Genomic DNA, 21392 nt, shown 5'->3' with positions numbered 1-21392 from the left:
CTTCGGGTTACAGAAGCAGAGCGCCGGTGGAGCGCGGCAAATCAAAAGCCGGAAAGGCCGGCGGCCACTGCGGCCGGTCCGTTTAACCGAAAGGCGGCTTCCAGAGCCTCCATTTGCGCGGCGGGGCCGAGCGCGGAGGTCGTGCCGTGGGGGCGGGGCGAGCCTTGCGCGCGCAGCCGCCCTAGCGAGCCTCGCCTCGACAGGGGGCGGGGCGCCTATATTACGTGCGCGGCGCCGCCCCTGCGAGAGGACGTTGCGTGCTCGCTCGCGCCAGGCGAGTCTCCGCGTCTTGCCTCGCGAACTCGGTGAAAGGAATTGGCGCCGTTCGACACCAGGCGGGTCCGTTCTGCAGCAGCACTCAGCTATCTCCAGCCGCAGCCGCCGCCCGGGCCGACCAGCAGCCGCCGCCACAGGCCGAGGGAGCCAGCAGCCAGCGGTGAACCGGGGCCCTCACCATGAGTTCTTCGCCTGTTAATGTCAAGAAGCTGAAGGTGTCGGAGCTGAAGGAGGAGCTCAAGAAGCGGCGCCTCTCCGACAAGGGCCTCAAGGCCGATCTCATGGATCGACTCCAGGCCGCGCTGGACAACGAGGCAGGAGGCCGCCCCGCCATGGAGCCCGGGAACGGCAGCCTCGACCTGGGTGGCGATGCGGCTGGGCGCTCCGGAGCAGGCCTAGAGCAGGAGGCCGCGGCCGGCGCGGAAGACGACGAGGAGGAGGAGGGCATCGCCGCTCTGGACGGCGACCAGATGGAGCTGGGCGAGGAGAACGGGGCGGCGGGGGCGGCTGACGCGGGCGCGATGGAGGAGGAGGAGGCGGCGTCGGAAGACGAGAACGGCGACGACCAGGGCTTCCAGGAGGGGGAGGACGAGCTCGGCGACGAGGAGGAGGGCGCGGGCGACGAGAACGGTCACGGGGAGCAGCAGTCCCAACCGCCGGCGGCGGCACAGCAGCCTTCCCAGCAGCGTGGGACTGGCAAGGAGGCCGCGGGCAAGAGCAGCGGCCCCACCTCGCTCTTCGCGGTGACCGTGGCGCCGCCTGGGGCGAGGCAGGGCCAACAGCAGGCGGGAGGTAAGGAGGAGGAAGGTGGCGGGTGAGTGTTGCGTTGTGGGTGCGCGCGCCTGTGGGGACCGTGCCCCGGTCCTGTCAGGGCCCCTAGGGGCGAGCGCCGCGGGAGGTGGGGGCAGGGGAGCCGGGGGCCGCGGGGAGGCTCTACTCGCCATGCCGGCGGCGCCTCCATTATGTATGTCGGGCGCCGGGGGGTGGGGGAGAGCTGCAGCTGCCGCGATGGGGTGGGGGGAGGAGGAGGCGGGCGGGAGCGCCGGCCGCTGGGTGCGCGCGGTTCGGGCACATGTCGGGTGGGGGGGGAGGGGGGAAAGCCCGAAGGTCCCGGAGCGGGCGGGCTTTGGCGGCTTAGCGCGGCGGTATTGTGCAAGGAGCGCAGGGGTTCGATGTGACGTCACTTCCGTCGGGAGGCGCGGGGAACGGGGCGGAAGCTCAGTACAATGCGGCGGCGGGGCACGCGGGCTCGGGTGGGGGAGGGGCGGCGGGCCCACGCTACCCCCCCCCCCCCCACCTTGAGCGCGGCGCGGCGCACGTGGGCCCGGGCGGTGTCGCGGTTTTTTACTTTTTTAAAAATGCTTTCTGGAAAGTTGTGCTAGGCTGGCAAAATCAGTAACGTCTTTATACTGCGTCACTGCCTCCAGTCTCATTCCAGACTGATTTATTTTAAATTCTCATTTGCGGGTTAAAAAGTCACAGAACCAGTCTGAAGAAAAAAATCAGTAACAGTTCTTAAGGCTCGAAACAGAGAAAGGTGCTTTCCTCCATTAATTTAGTTTCGGCCTAGTGGTTTAAGGCGGTGTCCTGTGTCGTTATAGGAGACGGCAAAACAGAGCAGAAAGGCGGAGATAAAAAGAGAGGCGTTAAAAGACCGAGAGAAGATCATGGCCGAGGATATTTTGAGTACATTGAAGAAAACAAGTACAGCAGGTAGAGGATCCTAACCCAGTTTTAACAGTTATGACTTGTCACCCATTCTATACATGGTGGAGAAAGCTTTATCAGGAGACAATTCTGTCTTTCAGAGCCAAGTCTCCTCAGCCACCTGTTGAAGAAGAAGATGAACACTTCGATGACACAGTGGTTTGTCTTGATACTTGTAAGTGAGGCGGACTTTCCCGCTCTTTACTCTTTTCAATCAAGTGCAGTGTTTTTGGTTTTAAGTGTTAGGAAAAATGTGTGTTGATCTTCAAATGGAGAAAACCAGTTAAGAAATTTGTTTTAAAGCAGGAAGGTAGTAGCTTATGCTCGGCTACAGTAGTTTAATATTAATTAATACCACTTTAGTTGTATTGATTTAACAAGCTCTAGTAATTGGTATTTTTATGAGTTGGAACTTCTCAGTACTTAGGGATGTGAAACTAATTTTTGTTAAGCTACCAGAAACTTGCTTCTTTAAAAACCTGCCTGTAACTTGTCCTTAGATTATGATTGAATTTTTTCTCTCGTGGACTATAGTAAGTGAGCTATTTGGGCTAGTTGAATACTTACTAATGATTTTCCCATTAGCACACAAGTGTATTCCCTATTCTAAGGATTGTAATATTACCTTTCAATAACTGCTCTTTTGTTCTCAATTCCAGTTCAGTAGCTGCTGCTTTAACATAAGTTGATTTCTTCCAAAGACCTGGGGCAGCAGCAGTGGGCTATCTGAGCCACTAGCTCTCTTCAGCAGCGAATGGTATCAAAGGCAGCGCTGTAAATATGCTACTTTACCCAGTTGGGTTGCAATTGAATATGAGGAAGTATTGCAAACCATGAAATGGGCTTTAGCTGTCAGATTTGTATTAACCTTTAAAGACGTTGGCTAGTTTAATATTTAATAAGAACATATTTTTGGTGTGAGCAGAACAAAAAAATTACAAATTTTAATTCTACTTAAGAGTTTTAGATCCAGTCAGCTAATACTAATGAATATTAAAGCAAATTTTATTCTATCAGCCATCAGGAATTTTATGAACAGAGCTGAAGGAGACTATCAAACTGTAGATGAATTGATAAAAATCAACCACTTTATAATTTAACATTAGTTGCCAAGTGAGAATTCTGAGAAGCTGCCAGCTAATGAGCTCTAGTCACCCGAAGGTAGCTAGGTTAAAGACTGGATTTGTATAATCCAGGCAGTAGCTAAATCCTGGTTGTGACACCTTTCCAGATTGGGTAAAAGAGCCTTAAAAGGCCACACATTAATATGTAGACGTCCAGGGTTATGGGTTCAAGCTGGCTTAGTGACAGGTTTTCACAGTTACGGGTCTGGAGTCCTTCTGCTAGTTTACAAACCACAGAATCAGTAACTCTTAAATATTTGGCGGCTTGGCTTCCCTTCAGTTTTTAATTCACTGGTAATTCTACCTGGTTCTGGCATGCTTCACTTTGATTTCCTGCTGTCCTCTACTGCTTGCCTCTAAAACAAGGTAAAGAGCAGAGCAGGTATGTATTAATATTGCGTTGTCTTAATCATTTAATGTATTTAAAGCACCTCAAACTTTGGCTTTAATTGGCAGTTGACTCTTCTGTACATGGTCAGTGAAAACTGCCTTGGTTGGGAGTGGGGCTTACAATGAGAATAGGAAGGAGACCATGGTATTAAAAATTCTGCAGTATGGAAAATTATGTCTACAGAGCTTTCAATTATTTGGATATCGAAAGAATAATATTTGATGTAATTTCAGATAATTGTGATCTGCATTTTAAAATATCGAGAGACCGACTCAGCGCTTCTTCCCTTACTATGGAGAGTTTTGCTTTTCTTTGGGCTGGAGGAAGAGCTTCTTATGGTGTGTCAAAAGGCAAAGTCTGTTTTGAGATGAAGGTAAATGAATTTTGTGACTTTTTGGGAACCTATCTGTATTCATTGGTCAAAAGGAAATATTTTCTGTGAAATAAAAGGGGATCCTCAGCAGCTTTTTTTTTTCCTTTTTGATAATATACATAGCTAGGTTACTTAACTATTGCTCAAATGAAATAAGCTAGAGTTCAAGGGGATTGTCTTGTGTTTCACAGCTAAATTGTGGTTGTTACTTGATTTTTTTGTTTTTATTTTTAAAGGTAACAGAGAAGATTCCAGTAAGGCATTTATATACAAAGGATATTGATATACATGAAGTTCGGATTGGCTGGTCACTAACCACAAGTGGAATGCTGCTTGGTAAAGTTCACATTTGAATATAACATTTAGGATCTGGTTACAGTATTACAGAGACCTAGAGAATGTTGTAAGCCTTGACCTGGTTTTATGCATTCAGCACTGCTATTTTAAAGCTATCCTGTGCAGGCAAGGATAGGGGTTTGTTTTTTTTTTTTTTTTGTTTTTTTTTTTTGTTTTTTTTCCTTTTGTAGGTCTTCAGACAGTTGAAATAGACTGTAGATTGTTTAATGTATGTATTTACCTGACCTTATGTCACTTAGGTATTTGTTATAGAGGCATGCTACATTGTTGGGTTGGTTATATGAATGCTTGCTAATAATTCTTTCAGCATAGATTTTAAATAGAGGTGAGATGGGTCTTTGGACTTACATAAAAATTTTATGGACTTTTTAAGGTGAAGAAGAATTTTCTTACGGGTATTCTCTGAAAGGAATAAAAACATGCAACTGTGAGACAGAAGATTATGGAGAGAAGTTTGATGAAAATGATGTGATTACATGCTTTGCTGTAAGTTAATTGTAAATGTCATTAGCTATGTATGTAAAAGATTCTTAGTGTTGTTAAATATATGCAACTAATTAAGTTAAAAAACAAGAGGTTTGGGAAAGCCCCAGTGCTTGAATTTGTGGTGTGAGGACCTGACTTTGAATAACATACACCAACCTAAGGTCTTTTAAAGATTTATTTATATGAGTACTCCAGCAGTCTTCAGACACACCAGAAGAGGGCATTAGATCTCATTACAGATGGTTATGAGCCACCATGTGGTTGCTGGAAATTGGCCTCAGGACCTCTGAAAGAGGTGCTCTTAACCACTGAGCCATCTCTCCAAGCCCCAATATAAAGTCTTAGATTCATGTGGGAGGGAAGAAGCAGCAGCCAGTCTAGCTAAAGCCTCATGCTTTAGTTGGCCAACATGGAACTCTTTGGCCACACACAAAAAAGCAGCTGAAACTGGGAAAATAAAAGACTATTGTTTGAAGGATCCCTAACACATTTTGAAAGAAAAGATCAGTCCAAAAGATGTATCTAAGGCCAGATTCTCCGGGATTTGTTGTTTATAACCATTAGTTCTTAGCAATTAGCTTTTAAACATTTGTCTTAATGAGTTGAGAGACCTTACAGGTATATAGTTTAAAATTGATTTTTAAAAATTCTATTCAACAGAACTTTGAAACTGATGAAGTTGAACTCTCTTATGCAAAGAACGGACAAGATCTTGGTGTTGCCTTTAAGATCAGTAAGGAAGTTCTTGCTGACCGGCCACTATTCCCACATGTTCTCTGCCATAACTGCGCAGTTGAGTTTAATTTTGGTCAAAAGGAAAAGCCATACTTTCCAATACCCGAAGACTGTACTTTTATCCAAAATGTCCCCTTAGAGGACCGAGTCAGAGGACCAAAAGGACCTGAAGAGAAGAAGGATTGTGAAGTAAGTTGTTTATTGAGTGTTGGTGCAGATGGCATTGAGGAAGGGTAAAGGATGAGTAGATTATAATAGAATTGTTAATACTGCTGAGATAAGGTAGTGATAAAGCATTTCCTTTTCTCACTGTAGGTTGTAATGATGATTGGCTTGCCAGGAGCTGGAAAAACTACCTGGGTTACAAAACATGCAGCTGAAAACCCTGGGAAATATAACATTCTTGGAACAAATACCATTATGGACAAAATGATGGTAAGTATTGAGATTAAAGTGTGGAGAAAAGGCAGGCGGTGATCACAGGGCGGGCACTTGCCTAGCACAGCCTGGCTTTAATCTTCAGCACTATGACAAATAAATGGGCTCAGAAGGTATCCTAGGTTACTGTTGGCTTGTATCTTCATTTATTATTAGTATCTTAGAGAAAATGATTTTGGCTGAAACAAAATGGAAGTACTTAAGTTTTTTTTTTTTTTTTTTTTTTTTTTTTTTTTTTTTTTTTTTAATCTTTCTGTAAGTCATTAACAGCAGTGTCAAAAGCTACTTTTTTGGTAACTATTGGAATATTTTAAAATGGTGCCTGGTTCCTGTAGTTGTAAGCTTTTCACAATATTTTGGTAGGTGGCAGGTTTTAAGAAGCAAATGGCAGACACTGGAAAACTGAACACACTGTTGCAGAGAGCCCCGCAGTGTCTTGGCAAGTTCATTGAGATTGCTGCCAGAAAGAAGCGGAATTTTATTCTGGATCAGGTAAGCAGTAGCTTTGAAGTAGAGAGAAATTAACTGATAATTGTTAAGGTATAAGATTAATGTCTTTGTTTTCCCCTTAAGACAAATGTGTCTGCTGCTGCCCAGAGGAGAAAAATGTGCCTGTTTGCAGGCTTCCAGCGGAAAGCTGTTGTAGTTTGCCCAAAAGATGAAGACTATAAACAGAGGACACAGAAGAAAGCAGAAGTAGAGGGAAAAGACCTACCAGAACATGCTGTCCTCAAGATGAAAGGCACGGAATTCATTTTATTTTTACTGTCTTAAGTCCGGTTTGGTGATTTATACCTAGAAAATGTCTTCTCCACATTTAGGGATAATACTAATCTTAGTCTGGTAAACAGAAATGTGTATGGTTAGTCTACAAAGAATTTGATGAAGCCATGACTGTGATAGTTGAAAGAATTAAGCATACTTTGATAATTTAAGTTTATAGAATTTACATAATTTGATTTGATTTGATTCCCTGTAGGAAACTTCACCCTTCCAGAGGTTGCAGAATGCTTTGATGAAATAACCTATGTTGAACTTCAGAAGGAGGAAGCCCAAAAGCTTTTGGAGCAATATAAAGAAGAAAGCAAAAAGGCATTGCCACCAGAAAAGAAGCAAAACACTGGCTCAAAGAAAAGCAATAAAAATAAGAGTGGCAAGAACCAGTTCAACAGAGGTGGTGGCCATAGAGGGCGTGGAGGATTCAATATGCGAGGTGGCAATTTCAGAGGAGGAGGCAAGTTAATTTTGCCTGTTATTTGAAATTTGATAGTTAGCTGAGTTTATTTAGTTATAAGAGGAAGTTAGATAATTCTGCTGCCATGTTTAACTGGTACACAGTGAGGGAAGTATATTAAGTATACTTAACTGGGCATTGTCTACTTTTCATTAACAATATGACTGAACTTTTCCTTAGTGTGTGACAGGGCTAAATTAAACCCTTCTTGCATTTAGCTCCTGGGAATCGTGGCGGATATAATAGGAGAGGCAACATGCCGCAGAGAGGTGGTGGTGGCGGAAGTGGTGGAATTGGCTATCCATACCCGCGTGGCCCTGTTTTTCCTGGTCGAGGTGGTTACTCAAACAGAGGAAATTACAACAGAGGTGGAATGCCCAACAGAGGGAACTATAACCAGGTATTGACTAATTTGCCCTGAAATGTTCTAGATGAATGGATGTTGGGAGTCTTAACTGGAGGTGTTGACATAGTTGTGAAACAATTTAGTTTATTAGACTTTGCTTTTCAGGTCACAAACTAGTAACCGAAGTGAATGAGCCTGGGTTATAAGGGTTTCTGCTGCCCCTCCCCAAAAACAGCCAACCACTGCTTCAGAGTTCTTAGAGATTTTTTTTTTAACTTTCATAGAACTTCAGAGGACGAGGAAATAATCGTGGCTACAAAAACCAATCTCAGGGCTACAACCAGTGGCAGCAGGGTGTAAGTAGTTTCTTAAATGATTATATATGTTATAGTGTTAATGTTTACAAGATTCAGATGGAAGTTCTTAACCTAGGGATTGAAAGTTTTATACATTAATAGGACAAGGTATCTAAATTGTTACTGTGTTATTGTTACTGTAACCATGGATAGGCTGGATTTTTAACAGTTTTTAGATAAATATTTAATACATATGGTTGTTTTAATTATATAAACTAACCCTAAGTCTTGTGTTTCCTTTTGTAATATGTATTGGTAAATAATATGGGTAATTGGTAAATTAAAAATTAAGTCTCTGGTCTGATGTAGAAATTAAGTGTGATAAATTTGTTTCCAGCAATTACTCTGAATTAGATCATTGTCATTTCCTAAAAACAATTTGAGTGGCTTATTGATGTTTTTTTCTTTAAAAACAAAATTTTCTCTTACAGCAATTCTGGGGTCAGAAGCCATGGAGTCAGCATTATCACCAAGGATATTATTGAATACCCAAATAAAACGAACTGATACATATTTCTCCAAAACCTTCACAAGAAGTCGACTGTTTTCTTTAGTAGGCTAACTTTTTAAACATTCCACAAGAGGAAGTGCCTGCGGGTTCCTTTTTTAGAAGCTTTGTGGGTTGATTTTTTTTTTCTTTTCTTTTTTGTACATTTTTAATTGCAGTTTTAAAGTGAATCGTAAGAGAACCTCAGCATTGTGCACGATAAGAGAATGTGTCAGTATTTCAGGGTTCTACATTTTATTTGTAAAATGTGACTTTTTTTTTATCACAAAAGTAAAATGTTGCTTTGTACCTGGTGTCTTTTATTAAGCATTTACTCCCCCATTTCTCACAGAGAATAACAGTCGGGAGTCATTGTCACAATAAAATAGCAATGTTAGCAACCAGATTCATGGAAGGACTAAAAGGTCCTCATGAATTGCATTAAGATTCTGTACTGCTCATAATACACTCCATCCTCTCTAGACTGCCAGGTAATAGTGGAGGGGGAGTCTCTGACAAAAAAAAATGGGAAGGCGATTTTTTTTCTGTTTAACAATGGAATTGGCGTAATCAGAAAGAAGATAAAATTTGGAACCAAGATTGAGAAGATGGAGTGTATGTAGAAGGGCTGTTAAAAAATGTAAACTTGGTTGCATTATATGTGGAGGCTCAAACTTGTGAAGGTTAAACCACAAATTTTTCCATTTGTTCTGCATTTTGATTCTGAAAAGAAAGCTGGCTTTGCCCATTTCTTATTAAAAAACTTGTTGTAAATCCAGTTGTCTAATGGGATCTATATGAAGTTAGCTATGTCTGTATGCCCTTCTCCCACAAATACTGTATTACTAGTGTGCTTGTAGTAGTTAACTCCACCATCTTTGTAAGCTAATGAAATTGTGAGTCACCCATTTATATCTTAATTTTTAATCATGTCAGTTCTTGAATGGGTATCTCCTTAGCCTGCTGATTCCTTTTTCTTTCTAAAGAAAGTGGGTGGAGAATTTAATTTAGACGTTTGTTTGCAATAAAAAATTCATTTTACTCTTGTTTGGGATTCTCGCCATCATGGTCTAAATCCCTTTATACTATGACTCCCAAGAGGAGAAATTAAGTGTGTGCTTTCTGGACAGCTTACTCTTTACTCTGTACTTTAGAACATTTAGGTTTTAAAAACTTAAATGTATACTGATGATTGATTTATAATATAAAGTTGAATTCTTCCCTCCCCCAAGACTGTTATTAACATTTACGAGGGGCAAAGGTACTGGCTGGGAGAAGTTAATGCACAGTTGATCATGTTTGAATTGTGAATGGCTGTCCTCACCTGATAATATACATATATGATACATGAAACTTTGGGAACAGATGCTTTTAGAAGCCATCATGCAAGCCAGTCATTGATTTCACTACTACACAATGCTGCTAACTTAACTAGCTATGTGATAAAATTAGATCCCCTAATTGTAATTTTATTGGGTTTGCACAGAACACTTAAATCTTGTAAAGGAGCCTCACTATGTGAAGTGAGGAATCAGGAGTCAAACTGTAGAACTAAAATTAGAATTTTAGTCTAGTGTATTAGTGTTTTTAGCCTGTTTCTGGTAAGTTCAGATTTTCCTGTGTTATTGATTGCGGTAGTAGTTTGCTTTAAATCAGGTTTTTAAAAAACAATATATTACACTCTAGGAATTGCTATAGGCTAGTTTCTGCAAACAGACAAAATAGTATCTTGGCTTAGTTAAGTGCTACAAACCATTGAAATTAGTTATCTGCCGTATATACATTAAGATTAAATACTCCAAACTCTGGGGAACAGTTCAAACTTCAGATCAGTGTTGACCCTAATGTTTTAAAATCTGCCTTTCAAACATCTTGTATAGACTAGAGACTCAATGACAACAAAAAAGGGTCAAGTAACAAAGTAGAACATGATATATGTATGCATTGCTCAAATAATTGGAGGAGGGGGGATTGGTTTTTGAAGTGATCTCACTAGTTACATCCATGCATGTAAGTTTTCTTTAATAAGTTAACAAAAGGGAATCCATACGGGGGGATGACTTAAGTTATTAAAAATCCCAAATATTGATAGAATCAGACCTGAAGGAAAGAATTGACTTAATTATGCCCAGCAGTAAGCAAACTGAACAAGTACAGCATTGGTTTGAGACATTGGCTGGAGAAAACTTACTGGAGATTGTTTTTATTCAAGACATTCAAGCTGGGCATGACAGTACAAGCCTGCAGTCAATCTACAGAGGGGCAAAAATGATGCAAGCTGGAGGGCAGCTTGGGCTGCATACTACATTGTGAGGTTCTAATTCTAGTACCAGCAGAGCCCAAGCTGGGAAAGGCTGCCATTGTAGATCAGTGGTAGAGTACTTGCTCATTATCAGTACCTAAGCGGTAATGGAGTTGGGTAACAATTGTTACTGGGGAAGTAGATTAACAGCAAAGAAAAAAAGCTTTCTCACTAATGTGATTTACAAGTCTACAGACTACACTGCACAAACATTTTAATGGTGTTTTAGGTAGTATGCACTTGGGTGTGAAAACCTAGTTCTGTGTACATCAATGTGAATATAGTTTTTTTTAAACATGTAGAATAAGCTTAAAACTAATTTTCCTTTTTACATAAATGTAATATTTTTTATTAAAGTAAACAAAATTTGTAGCAGATAATTACACTCCAGCATTTATTCTTAGGTTTTCTCTAGAAAGATTGGCAACAATACTTTACCTACCTAAAGCTATTTTGGGGGTAAAAGAGTTTTTTTTGTTGTTGTTGTTTTTTTTGTTTTTTTTTTGTTTTTTTTTTTCTTTATATTAAATGTTCTGGTGCCTGGGTATGGGAAGTAATGTTTTGTAGCTGCTAAGTTCTAAGCCAAGATGTCTAAGACCAAGATGATAGATGCATTGTGGGCCTAGCTTGACCTAAGGTCACTTGAAAGGAGTAAGTTAGCATAAGCCACAATCTTGGAGTATATAGTTAGCTTTGTGGCTTGTCTTAAAACACTAAAAATTTGCTCTTCTGGGGGAGCCTTTTTCTTGTATGATTTTTAGCTTGGCATTTGAGCAAATATGGTAGATACAAGGCAAGGCATGCTTCAAATAATAAATACCAAGATGGGTATTAGTCAGTAGGGCGGTTTTTGTTTTGTTTTGTTTTATTCTGACTATTAGTACTTGGTGTGGGTACATATGTCTAGTTGACTGATGTTGGAGTGATCTTTGTTTCATTATTCCTTGTCACTAACCTTTTTTTCCAAAGCCCTTGGAAATTTGAAAATGAGCTGTATTGCTTATTGACAGGAATATGCAACATTGGTATAGAATAGTGGGTAGAATCAGAAATACTTAAGTGTATGCTACTTTATTTGCAAATTCATGGGTCTCATGATGCCAAATAGGTTGAAAGTAAGAACTTAGGAATGATATTGATATCTTTCCCCATTGCATAAAAAATATTGGAGATTCAATATTGGAATGCCCTAGAATTTCACTTAATTTGTAAGGTGAAATTCAGAGGGCAAAACTAATTACTTAGAAAATGAAACATCTTACAAACCTAGTGCTGGTGGGCTAGTATGTGTTGAAGATAGTGATAGGCCAGTAATCTATTTGTTACCAGGACATTAGTTTACAGTCACCTATCTGCCTAAATACAACCTTGGGAAAGAAGTAGCTGTCTTTATGACAAAATTTAGAGTATGCTTGAACCAAGAGAGTGAAGTGAGTGCTGAAGTTTGCTTTTTTTAGCATAGCTGGACGTGCATATAAGGAACTTACTGTGCTTAGTGTCACTAATGACAGTTTAGGTACTATGTATTCTGTAAAAACCTAGGAGGTTCCAGGCATTTCTTTGAACAACTGAACACCTTGTGTGGCAATGGCATAATGCTGTGTCAACTAATGTAAGTTACTATGAAATCTACTTGGGTTTAAGTCTGAAATAACAGCTGAAATGCTGTTGGGTTATTAGTTAATAACCTTTTCCCTTAGGCTCTTTGAGTAATAGTCTACCCCCTTAAAAATTCAACACTTTAGTGATAACACGTATTTGAAGTTAATACTGGCCAAAAAGTTGAAGCCAAATCAAAACTGACTGAGGTATTAAAAACGTACCTAAATGCTTCCAGTTTGTGAGCTACTGATTTGGGAGAATCATGGACAAGTGATAAGCATTCAAGGGTTCCAGCATACTTCATATTCTTGTTAGCTTAGAAATAAAAACAATGTGTTGATTTAAATTTCATCTCCTTTTTCTTAGTCTGTCCATGTGAATGTGCTGTGTGAAGAGTAAAGGGGGCCCAACTAAATGTTCCAGTGATTCTAATAGGTATTCAAATTAATTGCTGCTTGTATGTTTACCAATTATGCTAGGTTTCCAGGACCATCTTATATTGGCAACCAAATGGACAGGAGAGATAACATCCTCTGAAGGATGTTCTAACTTATCCTTTGTATATATATCAGAAGTGAAGTGTAAAGACTTTAACCAACTCTAAGCTTTAAAGACTTTTACCCTCAGAGGATTGTTTATTGCAAAACAAGTGACCTTTAGGGTACCTTTCTGCCCTTGTTTACCAAGTTTTTTTCCTCTCTTGACCAGGCTGTGTGGTCTTCTCTGAGTAGTGAATACATTTTTAGAAGTCTAAAAATTAGATGAAGAAACTCAGATGCAGAAGTTACAGGAGACTTGGTGTGAGCTTTGGTTATGCCACCCTCAGAGCATTTACTATTGTAAAACATAAGCTAGATTAACATCTAAGTGAAGTCCATGAGAGGACTTGTTTTCAGTTTTGATAACAGTTATTTGGGCTTGTGCAGTAAAAATAGCGGTACCCTCAAAAGGCAACCTAATGGCTTTTGATGAGTAGGCAGCCAAAGGTTCATAAGCATTGTTCATTGAGAAAAAGTTGTAGAAAACCTATTAAATGTGCTTTAAGTTTCAGTGGCAAACCATGTCTTGTTTTCATGAAGCATTTGCTAGGGAGTATCTTTATAGCACATGCAGATTATTCCTAAAGGGAAGGGGTGTACCAGAAACAGTTTAGAGACAGCTTTGTTACATTTAGAAATGTTTTAACACTTGATTTTAGTCAATGCCTTCATTAGAAAAACTGAAAGGGTAGAGTAAATACAGTGTTAAAGTCTAGCCTAAGTGGAAATGCAACTTTTTTTTTAACCTAGTAGTGCTTGTACTATAAACTTTAAACTGTAGTACATTGAAAAAAAATCCTAATTTTTCCTTGCTACAACAGCTTTGCTCTCAAAGTTTAAAAAATACTAAATTGAACTTTATATACCATGTATACAGTGCCAGTATTTGGGTGGTAGTGAATTTTGGCTATTATATTGAGCTGATATAATAACTAGAACGTTAACCTGCTTCAAAATTGATTTTAAAGGACTGTTACAAGTCAGAATTATAGAAATTGTTTAATTTTCCTATTTACTAAGGTCTGCGTACCCAGAGAATAGCATATACTTAACATGACTTTTAAAGGGGTGCGTTGACACCTGTCAGATTTTTATCTAGGAATAGAAGGATTCAAACCCTATTTGATCCTTAGCTCTTTGCTGAAAAGTGCATAAACAGGAGTCCTGAATTTATTATATAGACCTCCGCATTATATAATCGAAGCAAAGGGAAACCATCGATGGAGTTAGAGGTACGTAGACTAAAAGGATGCTTGCAAATCAAATACTGGTTTTAGCATAGTTGAGATTTATTGTTGCCAAACTCAGTCAATAAGTCACAAGTCCAGAAAAGAAAAAAAAGCTCTTCCTATTAAATATTAAATCTCCCTGTGGTTCTTATACTAAGATGGAAAACCAAGGAGTCAAAGAGGGAGGGATTGAGGGAGGGGGAAGGAATTATAGCCTAGGAATGGTAGATAAGCTACCCCAAACTTCAAAACTACTAATACTGCAATTCTATTTTAATCAGCTTTTTGGCTGGTACCTACTGCTATATCACCTAGTATGACATTTCGGGATTATCAGAACAATGAAGGAAGCAGTATACACGGAGAGCATAGAAGGTAGGTTGAATTTTAAACTTTCAGTGTTAAAGCTTGGGTTGTGGTGGGCATATTTATTATCTTAGAATTTGGGAACTCAGTTGTGCCTGACCTTTTGAGAAACATGGGGTGTGTGTTGCATAAGCTGTGACCAGTGAAAAGTGTCACCTATTACAGGAGATAGAACTCCTAGACATTTCTAAGGAAAATGTAAAGTTAGCAAAGATTTCTGCTGTACAAGAGAGCGGCTCAGCTTAATTAGGCCACACTGGGATACTGAAGGTAGACTAAGGTAGACTAGGTTGCAGTAAAATTGTTAAAGTATGATACTAAAGGGATCTGTGGTCATGCAATTTATATATAAAATTTTAAAATGGCATATTCCAGACCAGTAAATGAAATTAAATGCTTTGTGACTCTCTCTATCCAGTTGTGTTGCTGTGAAAATGAACTTGGTAAGTAGTGAAGATGTTACCAGCCAAGAGAGGTCTCTTTCATGGTAAGATGTAACTGTAACATAAAGCTGGAAGGAATTCAAACCTCTGGTTTTTCATAGTGATAAGGCTGAGAGCATAATAAGTACATTGTCCACAGTTTGTTAGGATACTAGATTGACCATTTAATTAACCATCAACCTAATACAAACTCAACTTTGTCAATGACTTAATATTGGGGCTGCTACTAGATGAAAAACTTCAGTGTCCATAATTGATTGATAGTTACACAAGTCTCTGCACCCTGGCCTTCAGGGTGATCAAAAGGAAAGCAACGAAGAACAAAATAGTCTCTTCCTTTGGCTCCTCTTGACACAAAGTCCTAGGGCCAATAATGGATATCTATCCTTGCTCAGGTGTAATTTCTCCTTTGGTCTGATGGTGCTTTTCTGCGAACAGATAATTAAGCTGACACCTTAGGAACGTTTTACTTTATACTCCATGTTTTCTGGCATGATAGTTCTAACAAACATACTGTACTGGCAGTAAAGAACAAGGGTTTCATGTAAGTAACACAATAAACACAGTCCACACTTGGGAGTTTAATTTACGTTGAGTCACAAGGAGCAGTTCAGTCTGGGTTTTACAGCTGAATGAAGTTGCTCAGCTGCTGTTCTTGCTTGTCATTTGTCTTTCAGGATCAAGGTGGGTGCTTTCATATAAAATCTTATTTTTTATTCCTTCTCTGGCAATTCTTTCCTGGATCCTCTGCTTAGCAAAATTATACCTACAGTGGAACCTTGTAAGAAAGAAAATGAGTGAGCTGCTAGTCCCTATATGAACGACCTAAGGAATTTGTTTCACAGATTTCTAAAATGCTTATAAAGAGCATTATCCCCCCCCCCAAAAGTCAGTCTGTCAGAATAACTGCATAAAATACAAACTTCTATCTCCTTAGAATAGTTGTACCTGTTGTAGAATAATCATACTGTAGGAATCTCTTGGGTCTGACTCACTATATTTACTCAAAACTTAACTTTTTAGTGGAATTCTGGCACGTATCTGTCAAACATTCAATGGATAATAATGGAGGTTTATGTATTGCCATATCCAGGACAGGTTTGTGGCAAACAAAACTAGTGGCTCATACCTTTCTTTAATCCTAGCACTAGCCCACAGAGGCTACACATACACATACCCATATTCATTGATTGTTGTTACTTATCCTGACTTTACTGGAATATCCAGCAAACATACCAGCATCCTAAAGTCACCAGGATAAATCCTCCTACTCCAACATCACATGATCTTCTAATTCTACCTATTGGAAAAAAGCTTGGTTAGCATAGAAAACAAATGTTTTAATTAAAAAAAAAAAACATGTTTTAATTAAAAAATACTCACTGGTCACCAAGAAATGCCCAAGTCCAGTCACAATAGATCCTAATGAGCCATAGAGTATAGATTCTCGAGCACATGGAGTGTTCTCAACATCTAAAATGCCTAGGAGCTTGAAGGGCTAGGATAAAATGAAAAAGAACCTAACCTGAACAAGAAATTAGTTGGAGATTACAACATGGATTCCCATTCAATTTTGAATTACCAGTCAGCTACCTTAAAATGAGTATTCTAATCTACCCCTTTGGGATTTATTTACCTTAGCATTTGAATGTAGTGAACATAGTAATGATTAGCCTTTAGCATGAAGTGACCAGTCTTCCAAGGACATGTCACTCAGCGCTGGTTCAGAGATGGTGGTCAAAACAGACTTTATTTCACATTCTGTTCATGTCTTAGACACATCTGGTGGTTTGTGACTGTAATGCAATCCCAGCAATCAGGAAAGCATAGCAAGAAGATTGCTGTGAATTGGTCAGTTTGAGCTTCGAAAGTCTAAGAAGCAAGACTACACACAACTTTGTAACCTAGCAACTTAGCATGTGTGAAAAAGAAGCCATCCTCTATTGGATCCCAGCCTTGGAAAACAAATGTTTTCTACAATGCAGCTAGAGGATGGTTGCATAAGAGATGGAACCTACATGGTGGGGAATGGAGTAAAAGGCATGTCAGATAGGATAGAACTGCACTTCCTCTTAGTTCAAGGATCTGCTTGAAAATAACATGTAACTTGGTTTTCATTAAAGTAAAGTTGTTCTTTCCCAGACGACTTGTTTCTCTTGTTTGTGTCATGCACCTGACTTTTGAATGGCTCAATACAGCCTGTATTTTTCAGTCATTGTGGGCTGAAGCTACTTGGGAATTTACTACCTTGGAGACAAAGGCACCATCCTTAGAAATGACTTCCTATGATCTATTAGCATCCAGTCCATGGGCAAATTGTGCCACAAGACTTATGGTGTTATAGTGAAATAGTTGTCCCAAAATTGGGTTCCTTGTGAAATGATCACTACAGCATCTCCTACATAGTACTGTGACTCCAGTTCCAGAGAACGCCAGGACACAAATTAGGTGTCCACCCTTTAATACAGAACATAACTTTGGGGCCCATTAAATGTGTCATTGCAAAAGGTGACCTGGCTTTCAAGCCACCTCTGGCAAGTTTTCCATCTAGAAGACTATTTTGTTCCAAAGGATTTTAAGTTCTGTAAGTCATAGGTGTAGGGCTGGTCTGCCACAGAGGATTGAACACCTTTACCCTGACTCCCAATACCAGATAATTGCTATCCAAACTACCACTTTCCTGTTCCTTTCTGCCAAGATGCTGCTTTTACATGCTCATGACCACTGTTTAGGCACTTAGATTTCATCTCGCCAGGAACTGCAGCAATGGGACACAGAAGAAAGAGCATTGGTATAATTTACAGTCAGTGTCTCAATTTGATAATAGCACTGGCCTGGGGATTTGGCAGTAGCAGTGTCCCCTCTTTTTATGGATTTAACTTTTCTTGCTTGTGGTTTTTCAGCTGAATGCCATTTATTCGGCTCCCTGTGAGACTTAACAGTATTCATCTGCTTGTTTTATAAATTTTTCAAGTTTCTTATGCTTCCAAAATCGTCCCCCGTTTTCTTTGTAGCTCTGGCTATCCTGGAACCCAGTAGACCAAAGTGGTCTCTAATTCAGACCCATCTGCCTCCTAAGAGCTGGTTTAAAGGTGTACCCCACCTCAAATCTTAATGGCCTTATATTTTAGAGCAGAACTCGAGTCTTTATCTTTGTCAAATCTACTATGCAGCTGTTTCAGCAAGTCTAGATGAAATATGAAGCAAACCACTACATTTGACCTCACTTGTAGTGCTACCAAGTTTTCATTTATCAGTAGTGCTTTGGTTCTGTTTAACAAAAATGCATCTGATGACATCTTTTAGACACTTAACCATGGCTTATTAGTCTCCATTCAGGGAACCCTTTCTGTAGCCAATTCGGGGGCGGGGGGGGGGGAGATCCTACAGTTTTATCTCGACTAGCTGGAATAAAATTAGACTATTCCATTGTCCCAGTAGGGTATCGGCTTCATGGAGAGCGGATACTTTCTTTTTTGATAATAGTGGTCAAGCTGCAATACTCACATTGACTTAGCAAATCTACCTTACCACATTGAGTGTGTTCTCGTGTGCTGTGTAAAGGAACGGACTGACACACTTGCTGGCCCAGAACTCTACCCCCGCCTCCCCCTTCTAAGTGCAGAGATTACTCATGACCCCTCCATTAGCCCTTTCTACCAAGTAAGTACAACGCAGTGCTAGGGTTTGGATCAGTTGCCGTTTTCTGATCCTGCGGGCCTGCTCTTCGCTAGTTAACTGGCAATTTAGACACATCTTGGCTATAAGGACTAGATCGCTGATACGCCTCACGGCTATGGGGATAGGTCTAGGAAACCGAGTCGCCCTCCTGCGCACCTTCCCCTCCGCGTGCCCCACGGCCAACATTACCTTTTTCTCCGTCTCTCGGGGCTCTCGGGCGGCAGCCATGACTACCAGTGGTTTCCATCGCCCCGCCCAGGCCCGCGACGGAAGCAGTTCGGGCTCCGCCCACCCTCCCGCGCGGCGGCCGCCATCTTAGGGAGCGTTCCTGGGGCTGTCCCGAAGCCCGCCCTGGTTCCTTCCTTTGTTCCGTGGAACCGGCCACACTGTTTCTCCAACCCCACAACCGACCATGATGGAACGCCAGATGTGGCAACCTAGAGAAGCGCCAGCGGCTCCCGACTCGTAGGCGGGGCGCCCCGAGACAAGGAGCACCGAGAAACTCGGTTCCCTCGGCCCCTCCTTCTCCTTAACCGCCATTTCCAACCGTTGTGCGCGTTCCCGTGCTGGGTGCCGGGTGCGCGCCGAGGGCGGAGCCGGGACCGCGCGTCCGGCGCTGCTTTGTCCTCTGAGAGGGCGGGAGTCCGGGCTTGACGGCAGCCGCGCTGCCGGAAGTCGCCTGGCGCTGTTTCCGCGGGCCTCGTCCCCTACGCGTCCTTTGTCCTGGTTTTGGTGACCTTGACAACCTCCCGCACCCGCAACCAGCCTCGGTCCCTCGCGGCGGCCTCCAAGCGCCGGGCGTGCCCACGCCGCACCCCTCCAGCCCCCAGATTAAGAAGGTTAAAAATAGCACGCTGCTCGCGTGGAGGAGACTCAGGACAAAATGGAGGCGGTCGCTACCTAAGGGGCATGCGTCAGGCGGCAAGCGCCTTCCCTGCGGGACGCCGACCGCCGGGTGACGCGACGGTGACATAGCGGGAAGGAGCCCGGAACGTGTGTGTCGCTTGTGCCTAGTATCGGCCAGTTCAGCAGGCGGTGGCGACTCCGCTTTCAGTTTAATATCCTGGATCGGGCCTTTCGCCTTTCTTTGTTTACCTCTATTTCCGGATTTGGCCTTTTCCGTTCCAAACGGCCCTTCCCCGGAAAATGTCCAGGCCTGTCATTGTGCAGAGTCACGCTGCCTTTAATGTAGCGTGGCACACTCCTTACAGATAGTGCTAGCTGGGAGGGTCGCATCTTAACTACCATGCTGACTGCTTTCCCCCAATCCCTGGGGTTAAAAGTGATTTATGTTTCTCTTTATGCGTGGTATTTTTTTTTAAAGGAAACTGAGCAATTAATTACAAAGTGTGTAGTGCTCTAATATTACTAGGACTAGAAAAGGAACTGTTTATCTTGACAGTTTGGGATGCTCTGCTGAAATTTTTGGCTAGCCAGGCTTTGAATTCATGTCTGGAAGTAATATTTAAGGTAGTAATATTCCATAAAGGAGAAAGGAATTTTTTTTGCATTCTTAATTGCTGTATAAAGGACGTAATGGGAAAAGTACTGAGGAAATAATGTTGCCATTTGTGACTGAGACGCTGCTAGAGTATACTGAGTTGGAGTCTATTTCACTTGTTGGAAAAAATGTCCTAGTGGATTCGCTAAAGTTTCTTAATTTAACGAAAATGGAATATTTTTTAGTTTTTTCTTTTAATAGTTAATAGTAAAAAGTAACAAGCTCATTGTTGCTCCTTCTCCCTGAAAGTGTGGATGAAAAAAAACAATTTACTTTGAAAGGAATAGTTTGTTCTGTAGTAAAAAGTGAGTGATCATGACCCAAGAACAGAATTGAGCCTGCCCCCAAACCATCTTTAACATAAAACTGTTACAGTTTTATGAACTTTATATGGTAACAAAAGAGACAACATACTTCAGCGCTTACACATGAATGGTTACATTTTCCCAAGCTTACACATGATTGGTTTTTTTACAAATTTTGAACATAGCACTGGGAAGACCAAGGGAGGGTTAACCAAGAACTGTGGAACATTTCAGAGAATCTAGCCCAAATGATCTAGAGTCATGTGAGATCACTCTGCACACTCATTCTTCTCAAAAATGTGGTTTTCACCATGCTATTGTGTCCTATCCTGCCATTTCAGATTACTATCTTTACTTTTTTCCGGCTATGGCCCCACCTAGGTGGCAGCATCTTTATCTGTAGTCAGGAATGCCTTCCTGCCTTGGGCGAGGCTTGGGGAATGTAATCCAGCAAGTGTCCTTCACCTGGAATGTGAAGGCCTGAAATCTTATTTTCAGTTCTGAGTTCTGTAAAGTGAAAAATCTACACATATTTCATAAAATGGCCTTTATAATTTTTCACTCTACAGACCCAAGAACAGAATTGAGCCTGCCCCCAAACCATCTTCAACATAAAACTGTTACAGTTTTATGAACTTTATATGGTAACAAAAGAGACAACATACTTCAGCTTATGGAATGTCTCTGGCTATTAGCCTTAGATTTCATTTGGTGACATTCTTAGTCTGTGGGATAGGTGGGAATTAGTGTTCTGTTTGTACATTCCGGAAGGACAGTCACAAGGATAGATGCTAAGCTATACATAGAAGTGGGCAATGAATGGCTATTAAGGAGACTAAGGATAGCCTAAGATAATTTAGCTCCAGGCCTGTAGCATTCCAGGTCTCTACTATCACAGTAGAATCTGCCTTGTAGAATTTTTAACTCAGGGTTGGGGTGAGTGGCTGTGTGGCTTTCCCCTCCTAGGAACTATATTCAACAAAGGAGTTAACAGTTCGTTGTGTTTTTTCAAACTATTTTTCTTTTTCTTAATTAAAACTATGCAACTACATTTTGCTGTCGTTTAAAATAACATTAAATTCGGGTGTGTTGGCTCTTAACCTAAAGCCCATCA

At 41.2% G+C, this 21392-nt stretch overlaps 2 protein-coding genes across 5 annotated transcripts; one reads left to right on the top strand and one right to left on the bottom strand.

The window, feature by feature from the left end:
* Positions 1-221: 221 nt before the first annotated feature.
* Positions 222-16934, top strand: Hnrnpu (heterogeneous nuclear ribonucleoprotein U). Of its 4 annotated transcripts, XR_013104494.1 has the most exons (16): positions 245-1068; positions 1878-1989; positions 2085-2158; positions 3732-3871; positions 4108-4207; positions 4602-4714; positions 5375-5638; positions 5765-5884; positions 6251-6379; positions 6461-6629; positions 6867-7121; positions 7340-7521; positions 7752-7823; positions 12581-12649; positions 14264-14357; positions 14767-16934. XR_013104494.1 is itself a non-coding variant. In XM_076914583.1 (15 exons), exons 1-14 carry the CDS (start codon positions 456-458, stop codon positions 12611-12613), a joined length of 2376 nt encoding a protein of 791 aa, XP_076770698.1. In that variant the 5' UTR covers positions 245-455; the 3' UTR covers positions 12614-12649; positions 14264-14459. The 4 variants fall into 4 exon arrangements, 2 of the variants coding, with proteins under 2 accessions (XP_034375898.1, XP_076770698.1); XR_013104493.1 differs by having other exon boundaries at positions 12581-14357; XM_076914583.1 differs by lacking the exon at positions 14767-16934 and having other exon boundaries at positions 14264-14459.
* Cox20 (cytochrome c oxidase assembly factor COX20) lies at positions 15353-18830 on the bottom strand. The gene is made up of 4 exons (XM_034520009.2): positions 18662-18830; positions 16175-16289; positions 16028-16091; positions 15353-15569 (listed from the first exon to the last, which is right to left on the bottom strand). Exons 1-4 carry the CDS (start codon positions 18698-18700, stop codon positions 15434-15436), a joined length of 354 nt encoding a protein of 117 aa, XP_034375900.1. The 5' UTR covers positions 18701-18830; the 3' UTR covers positions 15353-15433.
* Positions 18831-21392: the final 2562 nt, after the last annotated feature.

Source organism: Arvicanthis niloticus, chromosome 16, assembly GCF_011762505.2.
Source record: "Arvicanthis niloticus isolate mArvNil1 chromosome 16, mArvNil1.pat.X, whole genome shotgun sequence".
Lineage (NCBI taxonomy): Eukaryota > Metazoa > Chordata > Mammalia > Rodentia > Muridae > Arvicanthis > Arvicanthis niloticus.
This window is presented reverse-complemented; position numbering and strand designations above follow the sequence as displayed.

What these genes read in the sequence shown, in the direction of transcription:
- Hnrnpu (XM_034520007.2), top strand. Translation starts at nt 456, where the DNA reads ATGAGTTCTTCGCCTGTTAATGTCAAGAAGCTGAAGGTGTCGGAGCTG. An exon ending in CCATTATGGACAAAATGATG is followed by an intron (nt 5,885 to 6,250) that starts GTAAGTATTGAG and finishes ATATTTTGGTAG; the next exon opens with GTGGCAGGTTTTAAGAAGCA. An exon ending in TGGCAATTTCAGAGGAGGAG is followed by an intron (nt 7,122 to 7,339) that starts GCAAGTTAATTT and finishes TCTTGCATTTAG; the next exon opens with CTCCTGGGAATCGTGGCGGA.
- Cox20 (XM_034520009.2), bottom strand. Translation starts at nt 18,700, where the DNA reads ATGGCTGCCGCCCGAGAGCCCCGAGAGACGGAGAAAAAG. An exon ending in CCCGAGAGACGGAGAAAAAG is followed by an intron (nt 16,290 to 18,661) that starts GTAATGTTGGCC and finishes ATTTTATCCTAG; the next exon opens with CCCTTCAAGCTCCTAGGCAT. An exon ending in CTGGTGACTTTAGGATGCTG is followed by an intron (nt 15,570 to 16,027) that starts GTATGTTTGCTG and finishes CTTTCTTACAAG; the next exon opens with GTTCCACTGTAGGTATAATT.